This window comes from Corapipo altera, unplaced genomic scaffold (assembly GCF_003945725.1).
Source record: "Corapipo altera isolate COAL_440 unplaced genomic scaffold, ASM394572v1 268, whole genome shotgun sequence".
NCBI classification, from domain to species: Eukaryota; Metazoa; Chordata; class Aves; order Passeriformes; family Pipridae; genus Corapipo; species Corapipo altera.
In genome coordinates this window covers 5,644,756-5,654,093 of record NW_020884901.1, presented here as the reverse complement: position 1 = coordinate 5,654,093, position 9,338 = coordinate 5,644,756, and the positions used below count along the sequence as shown (strand labels likewise).

The window sequence follows — 9,338 nt, the reverse complement described above, 5'->3', positions numbered from 1 at the left end:
TTTGCATTTTCCTCCTCTGTCTGCTTTCTTTGACGTTTCCTGTGTGTAAAGTCACTTGGCCTTCCATCCTCTTGCTTTTCAGAAGACAGAGGTTAAAAATTCCAGCTATTGTGTAGGATTATTGGGTTGTTTTATTGAGCCCTTGTGGATTATGACAATCCTTTGTGAATTAAGCAGAGGTAAAGAGAAAGAGAGGCCTGGGCTGCATTATGGATTTCACCATCACTTCAACAAGTGCCTGAAACAGTTTCTGTTCCTGAATTTAAGGCTGTTGGAGGATTGTCCTGCACAAGCCTATGGGAGCTCAGGTGGGTTTTCAAATTGCATATTTGGCTCTCCTTCCCTAGGAAAGGGATAGGGAGTGAAGGCAATGGACAAAACTGCCTGTTGCCACAGGAATTGTCTTCAGACAACTGCAGCTAACAAGTTATTTCAGTGTCTGCCCCCCCCCCACTCCTTAGCTGGAAGTGCTGGCAAATGGTGTCTTTCCCCAGTTCGTGATGATTTACAGAGAACCAGCCTGTGACTTGCAAAGACCATGTGAGTTTCTGTGCAGCTCTTCTGTTGTGTAGAAAGGTGTTTTTCTTGTGTTTTGCCTTTCCCTCACTCCCTTTGTCCGTGACTCCTTGACCACAGTGATCTTGGCCCCACTTCAGTGACAGAAAACGTGAGCAGGCTCTGAAACAGGTGAAAGGTGGGAGTTTGAGATGCTGCTTATTGCTGAGTTCTAATGAAATGTGTAGGAGGACTGAACCAAAAAAGGAGAGGACAAGACCCCCTCCTTGTCCTTTAAGGCTCACCTGGACCTCAGCTCCTCTTGGCAGGGATTCAGCTGCTCTGACAGGAGCTGAGAAAAAGAAAGAATAAAAGGTGCCATCAAAAAAAACTGTTTCTTGGATTCCTGCAGGACTTCAATACAGGAATGGGGAAAAAACTGATCTGTCCTTGTTGGAAAAAGACTTCTTATCATGATAATTCCAAATTTTCTGTTTAGCTCCCTAAAAAGCATAAAGGTTCAATAGAGGCAGCTGGAACTATATTGGTTTTATTCCAGTAAAATCCTCCAGCCCTGCTGCACTGTCAGCTTTTTACCTTGCTGATTCTTGAGTTACCTGTTGATGAGAATTCTCTTGATGGAAAATTACTGCATTTCTGAGGCTTCTGTTAACTTGAGAGCAGATTGCCAGTGCAGGGAAAACAACTATTTGAATATCTATGACACTTTAACTACTGGTTAAATTTAGATATTCATTATGGTTGTTGCGCTTCCTTTGCTCTTTGTTTCTCGTTAAATATTCTGTCACTTGTTGCTGATCCTATCAAAGACTCTGGGAGAGGTGAGGAAATCCAGTGGAAATTTTTCTTCCTTGATAACCCTGGCAGCAGCAGTTTTGGTGGGAGTGCTGAGCTGGCTCTGGAGAACTGGCTTGGCTCCAGATGGTCTCAATAAGCTCTTTTATTGAGGGGGAAATTAGGATAATTGTGCCAGTCCAAAAGGCATTTGAAACACTTGAGCTGTACCTTTCCTACAGACATGGGATGGGCTCTGCCAGCCTCCAGTGGAGTTTGCCAGAAGTTTCTTGCAGAGCTGGCAGGAGAAAATGTTAATAGTCTGCAAAAAAAAAAAGCTCTTGGAGGGGAGAAAGGGAAGGAAAAGGGGCCATTTCCCAGTTTTGTCTGAGTACTTTCAACCTTCCTATTTAAACTTAACTGGAGAGAAGGATTTACAGAGGTAGCATCCTTCTCCTTGACTTTTTATGGGCATTATGTGGCTGGAGTGGTTTTCCTCTTGCTGAAAAGGTGTTTCTGAGACTCAAAATAGGGGCATGGCTGGAGTGGCAAAGAACTGGAGGACTCCTAAGGACAGACACTGATGGAAGCTCCTGGAGCAGGGATGGGCTGCCTCTCCTGCCTGCCGTGATCTGCTGTTTATATTGCTCCAAACAATCCATGGAACAGGAAAACTGTGGTTTGCCCTCATGGCATGACCCAAACCAGCCTCTGAGGTCACTGTGTGTGCGTAAGGTGGGGAGTGGAGGCGGTGACGTGATAAATTGCTGGAAAAAACCCTGTCTGGGAATGTGAGGTACATGACGCGATGATGACGGAGGTGACACGGAGAGGGACTGAGGAGTGGCACGGGAGTGTTTTCCTGGAGTGTTTCTCCAGGATTGCTGCCTCCCAGGGAGGGGTGAGGTGGGTCACAGGATCAACTTCCAGGCAACAGCTACAGCAGGTTTGTTTTTTTTTTTCCCCATTGGCTACACATCTGCTCGATCGGTTGCTGAGAGGCTGTTAAGAGGAAGGAGGAACTACTTGAATATTTTTTTTTGAACTTTTCAACACTGGAGGTTGATTGATTCTCTCCCCCCCCCCCCCCCCCCCCGGTTTGGTAGCCCAGTGAATAGTCTCTGGCAAAATTTAGCTTTTAAACTACTCAATTCATATCTTCTTGCTAGCAGGGAAAAGCTTGAAAACAAGCTGTAAACGCTCAAAAAAAGATGTTTTCCGGTGAAAATACTGAATTCCTCCTTTATTAAAAAGAAAAAAGGAAAAATACTTTAAGATGTGAAGGGATTTTTATTTACAGAATAGAAAAGTAAATTTTTTCAGACAACCCCTTTTTAAGCTGGATTTCCAGTCGCTGGGATGTAAACACCTTCCTGGGAGCGTTTTGCATTCCTTCCTTTTGCTGGGTTTTCCTTCGGCTGCGTGAGTGATGCAAGAACCCGCCCCCGTGGTGGGTTTTTTTTTTTTGGGAAGTGCTGCTGAAAGGGTGTTTTCGGGGTTTCCTGTAAGAACCAAACACGCTTTTCTCTACAGGGAAAAGCCTTCCCGAGGGATTCCTGCGGGATGGGAGGGATGTGTTGGCTGGGAGCGCCACCGCTGGGCTGGAGGCTGTTCCTCCCTCTGCCGCCTTTTAGCCCCACTTGGTGCGTTTTCTCTCTGGTTTGAACTTTGCCTGGGTTTGGGTTTACTTAACTGTAAATATTATGTACACTTTGGGAGCTGCAGGAGAGTGAACCGAGCAAGGGAAGGTGGAAATCGCCAAAGAGCAGCTGGGAATAAAACCAGAAATATTCTCTGTGGGTTCTACCAAACCCTCAGGGAAAGCTCTCTAGTTTTAACACCCATTTGTCACCTCTTGGGTTGCTGGAGCCCTTTGAGGTGAGGGAAACACCTCCAGGACTCACTGACTGAGCAAAAAGGGCTCTGTAGGAGCCTGAACCACTAAATTTGTTTTAAGACATCCATATGTTTTCGTTGAATCCTATTTTACCCCTGTGTTTACCAGCTTAACTGCTCTACTTTTTAAATCTGGGTTATTAATGAAAAGCGATTCCTCCTTGGGGTTAAAAAGTTAATCAAGTTTGCAAGTCCACTCGAGCAGTTTTTATGCACTTTGTTACCACCAAGAGCCAAAGCCAAACTGTGCAGGCTCGAATGCCTCTGCCAGGAACAAAGAGCCACCAGGAATGGGGACAGAATTCCTGGAGCGGCAGCTCCGGTGGCTGCACAAGAGTCTGGGTGTCCAGCGCTGGCTTTTATCACATGCTGGGACAAGGATCACGTGGAGAGGCGGAGAGTCAGCCCTGCAGAGCCCGGGTGGCATCGTGGAGGTGCTGGGATCTGGGGAGCTTCTGTCCCGATGGCCTCTGTAAGCCAGGATCAGATCCAGAAGGTAAGGAGCTGCTCTCTGGGGAGGGAGCGTGTCCCCAGTGCAGTGACACTGCTTGTAATAGTCACTGCTAGCTAAGGTGGCCCTGAAATCTGCTTTACAAACACTTTATATTCCCCCCAGCTTCTTGTGTTACGTTAATTTTGAGTGTGTGAGTTAATTTTGAGTGTGTGAGTGTCGTGCTGACAAACTCTTCCAGAGGGCAACGTGTCCCGCAGAGCTCTTGAAGGAATTTCCCCCGTGCCCCTCTGTCTGTGCTGCTCAGCTCTCAGCTCGAAATCTGCCTGGCAAAGGATAATCTCCAGGGTATTCTATATAAAGAAACTGTAGTGCCCAACAGAGTTCACTTCATTTCGTAAGGGATTGTGTAGCCAGCCGTGACAAATCACCCAGGGACTTTTTCCTGAGAGAAAACAACGCCTTCCAGCTTGTAAAGGAATCTCATTCTGATTTGGCACACAGGAATGACTGCTCTGTTTGTGTTAGCAGGCTTGGTAATTTAATCTTAGATAAATTATCCTTAAACCACTAAGGGTGAGATCTCTGCTTTGAGGACTGAGGGGTTGAGATAGTTCTTAACTGTCTGGAGTCTCAGCCTGTTAATGAATCTCTTCTACAATAGAAATAAAAGATAAAGAGCTTGTTGTTCCCCCTCCTGAAATACAACATTAAGAACAGGCTGTCCAGCTACAGGGCTGAGGGCTGGATGCTTCTCACCCTGCAAAGAGAACTGTTTTCTCCTGCTTTGTGCTGCTTTCCCCCGGGGGCTCTGGAGGGGAGCAACCACCCCGTCTCTCCCAGTTCCACAGGGATGGCTTCCTTGTCCTGGAGGGGTTTTTCAGCACAGAGGAGTGTGACAGCATGAGGAGCCAGATCCAGGGAATCATCGAGGGGATGGAAGTGCCCCCGCACTGCCGCACAGAGTTCTCCACCAGGGAGGAGGAGCAGCTCCAGGCACAGGTACTGGGAAAGGCAGGGCTGGAGCACTGGGAAGGAGGAAGGGAGAAGGCAAATTGCTGTTCAGGGGTCACTCTGGGGAAACGTGACTCTTTGTTTTAACTGAACACCATGAGAGGACTTTGCTCTCCAGCTTTCTGCAAGTGTTTGGTGGGGTTTTATCAGAGGGTGAAGGGGAGGATTTGTGACTTTCAGCCCCCGGTAGCCACAAGCAGCTCTCACAGATCAGTTTGTACTTGTTCTGCAGACAGCAAAAGAAAAGCAAGGGCAGCCTCTATATGTGAGGTTCTTGTAAAGCTCTAATCAGCAGTGCTGTAAAAGCCTTTTTGAGTGATTTTTCACTATGTTTTGTTTATGCTGCATCTTGTTGGGAAAAAAGATGCAGGTGAGTGTTAATGCTTTGATTGAAGGTTAATTTATGTTTTTGTAAGGATGCTCTCTTTACTGGGCTCTTATCCCTGGCAGGGTAGCTCGGATTATTTCCTAACCAGTGGAGACAAGATCAGATTCTTCTTTGAGAAAGGTGTTTTGGACAAGAAAGGTAAGCTCTGGCCTGAGTTTGCCACAGGGAGGGGATGAGAAAAGGCTGAGTGAGGGGATAGGGGCCAGTTTCCAGCTCAAGGAATGATTCCTGCTTTGCAAACAATGGTAAATTCTGTTGTTTTTTTTTTTCATAGGGAACTTTCTAATTCCAAAGGAGAAGTCCATCAGCAAGATTGGCCATGGTAAGTTAAAGGATGGGGTTTGGAAGGGGGTGGACAAAAGGGGAAGGTTTCTCCAGACCTACTCCCTGTAAATAACTATCTCTGCAATTCTCTCCATGCTACCCCTCACTCTGCTCTCAAAGGACTTAATCTTCTGTTTCAGTCCTTTTCAAAGGGCCCTTCTGGAGGTTTTTCAGCGATGCATAGCTCAGAGTCACTGACATGGGAAAGGCTGGACTTCAGCCCTTGGCTTTTTATGTAAGAGATTTGCTCTGACAAATTTACCACCTGAGAAGGGTCACACTTGGTACAGATCAAACTGTGTCCAGTATGATGCTGGGTTGCCAATGCCAAAGCTGTTCCTCCCTCCTCTGGTGTCACCAGCACTTTTTCTTTACCCTTACTGGTCTCAGTTTGACCTATTTCCTCTCTCACAGCTACTGGGTTTGCTTTTGATCCCTTTTGTTTTCAAACAATACATAGAAAATGAGAGCAGGATTCACTGAGTCTGCAAACACATGAACTTTGTTCAGATTAAACTTCACTGAACTTGGAAATACAGTACTGAGAGTTCTTGTTCTTAAGTTTTCTTGGAAAAACACTCTCCCCTTCCCAGGCCTGCTGCCATTCTGTTGCACTTCAGCTTTTCCCCAGGGGAAGTGAAAACAACTGTAGATTCCTGCTGACTCTGCAACTTAGCAAATTCAAAAGGCTTCTGTAGGCTTAAATTTCTGTAATTACTCCTTTTGGTCAAGTCCATCCTCATCCCTTGCTCAGGAGCAGCTCCTGCTGGACCTGTGGCAATGAGCTGGAGGCACAACAATGATCACAACGAGCTGGAGGCACAACTCCAAGTCTTGGCTTCATGGGTTTGTCAGAGCTGGGTCGTAGCAATGTCTGCACAAACAGCTCTGACCTGCAGGCTGTGGCTCTCTGAAGGGCATAAAAAATAAGCTGTAACTTGTTTTTGCAGCACTTACTTTTTTGGTAGGTCTCAAGAACTGTGTTTTTAAGGGGTGTGTTCACCCAGGTGCCTCAGGGTCACATATAGTGGTTGTCACTTGCATAATATAATCACATAACACTTTTTTTTTTTCTACTCTGTTATACACTTTTTTATTTATCTGCAGTTTGCGGCTAGGGAGTGATTATATTTATGATCTCTAATGATGGTTGTGTGATTGTACAACCTACAAGTGTCCTATCACCTTAGGTGTGATAATCCATGTCTATCTATCTTGAGAGGCATGAAAGTTTCTGGCTGCAATTTATCCTGCTTGGCTGTGGCCTCTCCAGCTCATCCTGAGAGCTGCTAAGTTCCCTTCTGTTCAGAAAATCTTCCATCTGAGCCTTTTTTTTTTTTTTTCCCCTCAGCTCTACATGCTTATGATCCTGTCTTCAAGCAAATCACCCACTCCTCCAAGGTGCAGGTGAGCTGTTACTGCTTCCTAGACTGGTCTGGGGGAAAAATAAATAAATTATGGAGTAGTTAATCTTAATTTTCTAGACTCCCAATGATAGTCATTTTGTCAGTGAAAAGAAATTTAAATATCTTCCCAGAATAATGTTATATGGTGTGCAGAAAACAGCAAACGTAAATCTTGGAAAGTTTTCTTGCAGGAATTGGGAAGAAAACTAGGCCTTGAGAGACCAGTAGTTGTGCAAAGCATGTATATCTTCAAGGTACAGTGATTCAAGTTGTCTTGTCACTCAAGAAAGACCCTGTTAGGTGGGAAGCTCTGAATCTCTTCACACATCACCTTTCTTTCCTTGCAGCAACCTGGCATTGGTGGTGAAGGTGAGACTTTTGTTATCTCTATATCACTCTACAGGGAATGCTCCTTTAGGAAAGGATTATTACCAGGAAAAAGGCTCAGAATCAGACTTAAGCCTGTGAGTTTGGTGGTCCAAACCTTCTTAAAATTATTTTTAAAAATCCACGTTTTCTAGAAGTGTTTCTACATCATGTGCATCATCTACATTTGCAGCAGCCTGAGAGGTGGTATTTTACTGTAAGATTTAATTTAGGTGGGTGGGCAGGGGAGGACACTGAGCCAAGGAGATGCAAGCCTGAAGTCCTTCTCGTGGAACTGATGAATTCCTCAGGGGTTAAAAGACCTGCACAACCATCTCTCCTTGCAGTGACACCTCACCAGGATGCCACCTTCCTGCACACGGAGCCTCTAGGCAGGATCCTGGGCTTCTGGATTGCCCTGGAAGATGCCACACAGGAGAATGGCTGCCTGTGGTTCATCCCTGGCTCTCACACCAGTAAGAGTTGTGTGTGTGACCACTACTGGGTTACCAGTTCTGTTTTCACCACCTCTAGAGCACATTAAGCAGCTTTAAATTACTGCTCACCTAAACATTCCCTCAGTGAATAGTGCTCTTCAGATTTTAAGGCACTCATCCCTCAAATCCGGGAGTCAGCTGCCCTTGGATTGTGATTTATGCTCTTATAGAAAGAATAAATGGATCCAAAGGTTGGCTTTGCAGAAACCTGGGACTGTTTGTGTCCAAAAAGGCCTGTTGCAATGCACAGAAGGGACCAGAAAGGCAAACAAAAGGCAGTTGTTTATCTGTTTCTGCCACAGCTGGAAAATCCTAAATCTTTGGTTAATGAAAAAGACTCTGCCCAAATTACTAAGGAAAAATTGAATATAGCAATAATAAAGTTTGATAAATCACGGATATTGTTCCTCTGCTGTGCAGAACGTAGTTACATGTTTAATTTTTGTGTGTTTGTGGATTTGCAGATGGAATTACCCGGAGGATGGTTCGTGCACCTTCAGGTGCCTCAACATGTGTGGAGTTTGTAGGGTCAGAGCCAGCCTATGATGACAGTCAGTTCATCCCTCTGCCCATAAAGAAAGGTACAAACAGCCCCAAATGTGTCACTTCACAGCCCAAGAAAACACAAGGGAGCTAAGATTGTATTTAACCCTTCCATTGGAAAGCTGGAGCTTTCCACCATTGGGGAAAAAAACCAGCAGTACAGGGGTTTCTTTCCCACAGGTGGACTCGTCCTCATCCATGGGGAAGTTGTCCATAAGAGTGAACTGAACAGCTCGGAGTCCTCTCGCCACGCCTTCACCTTCCACGTGATGGAGGCCAAGGGCACCACCTGGAGCAAGGAGAACTGGTAAGGTCGTGATCCTCACAGGCAGCTGAGGAAACTGGAGCCAGGATGAACTGTCACTGGTGGTCTTGTCTGTCACAGGTTGCTGGTAGTGCCCTGCTTAGCACTGATTTTGTACCTGCAGCACTGGAACAGCCTCTGAAGTTTTGTTTTTCTCCCTTCCTTCCTTCCCAGGCTCCAGCCAACTCCTGAACTGCCTTTTCCATCGCTCTACACTTGAAGTCAGTGACTGGCTTCTGGAGTCAGTAGCTGATCAATATTCCCGATTGTTCCTTCATGTTCCCCTTAAACTCGACCTTCCCTTATGGCAGCTCTCAAGGTTAATTCATCCTGGGAACAAGGACCTTTGTCACAGCCCAACACGCCTGCAGGAGACAGAACCTCCTGCTGCAGCAGGAGCCCTGTAGTGTGAGAGTAGCCACCCAGTCCTTTCAGTAAGGAAACCTCTTCAGTCTTGAGAACAGACCAGTAAAGACCACTGCACCTTGACTGGGACCAGTTAAGAAGTATTTCTTCTTGCAGATTCAGTTTAAGAGCTTAAGTGCATTTCTTGGCTGTGTTGATCCCCGCAGGTGAATGTGTCATGGGAAGAAGGTTGACTTTCACCCTTAGGTCTCTGCCCTGTTGTTGGAGCAACAGTGATTTAAAACAGCCCTGTTGTGGGCAAAATGAAGCAGGAACTCTGCTTTTTATAATCAATCTTCTAAGTATTCCCAGCAAACTGTGGTTGAGTGTTTGATCTCTGGGCATGTTGATTAAAAATATGACAGTTCTTAAAGATTTATGTTGAAATGGTGGGAGCAAAGAACCTCAATCCACCCCCTTGCATTTAATAAAAGAATAGACATTCTCCTTTTCA

The 9,338-nt window shown here is 45.7% G+C and overlaps 1 protein-coding gene across 3 annotated transcripts; it reads left to right on the top strand.

Annotated features, from left to right (window-relative positions):
• The first annotated feature begins 3,422 nt into the window (after positions 1–3,422).
• Positions 3,423–9,338, top strand: PHYHD1 (phytanoyl-CoA dioxygenase domain containing 1). Of its 3 annotated transcripts, none has more exons than XM_027650320.1 (11): positions 3,423–3,682; positions 4,481–4,639; positions 5,102–5,177; positions 5,314–5,361; positions 6,715–6,770; positions 6,961–7,023; positions 7,117–7,138; positions 7,483–7,611; positions 8,097–8,213; positions 8,356–8,482; positions 8,654–9,338. In XM_027650320.1, exons 1-11 carry the CDS (start codon positions 3,650–3,652, stop codon positions 8,697–8,699), a joined length of 876 nt encoding a protein of 291 aa, XP_027506121.1. In that variant the 5' UTR covers positions 3,423–3,649; the 3' UTR covers positions 8,700–9,338. The 3 variants fall into 3 exon arrangements, with proteins under 3 accessions (XP_027506121.1, XP_027506119.1, XP_027506120.1); XM_027650318.1 differs by lacking the exon at positions 3,423–3,682 and adding an exon at positions 3,724–4,173; XM_027650319.1 differs by lacking the exons at positions 3,423–3,682; positions 4,481–4,639 and adding an exon at positions 4,890–5,021.

Excerpts from the sequence above, each read along its gene's own strand:
- PHYHD1 (XM_027650320.1), top strand. The coding sequence starts at position 3,650 with ATGGCCTCTGTAAGCCAGGATCAGATCCAGAAG. Across the intron at positions 3,683-4,480 it reads GCCAGGATCAGATCCAGAAG|TTCCACAGGGATGGCTTCCT; the intron begins GTAAGGAGCTGC and ends CGTCTCTCCCAG. Across the intron at positions 7,024-7,116 it reads AAAGCATGTATATCTTCAAG|CAACCTGGCATTGGTGGTGA; the intron begins GTACAGTGATTC and ends CTTTCCTTGCAG.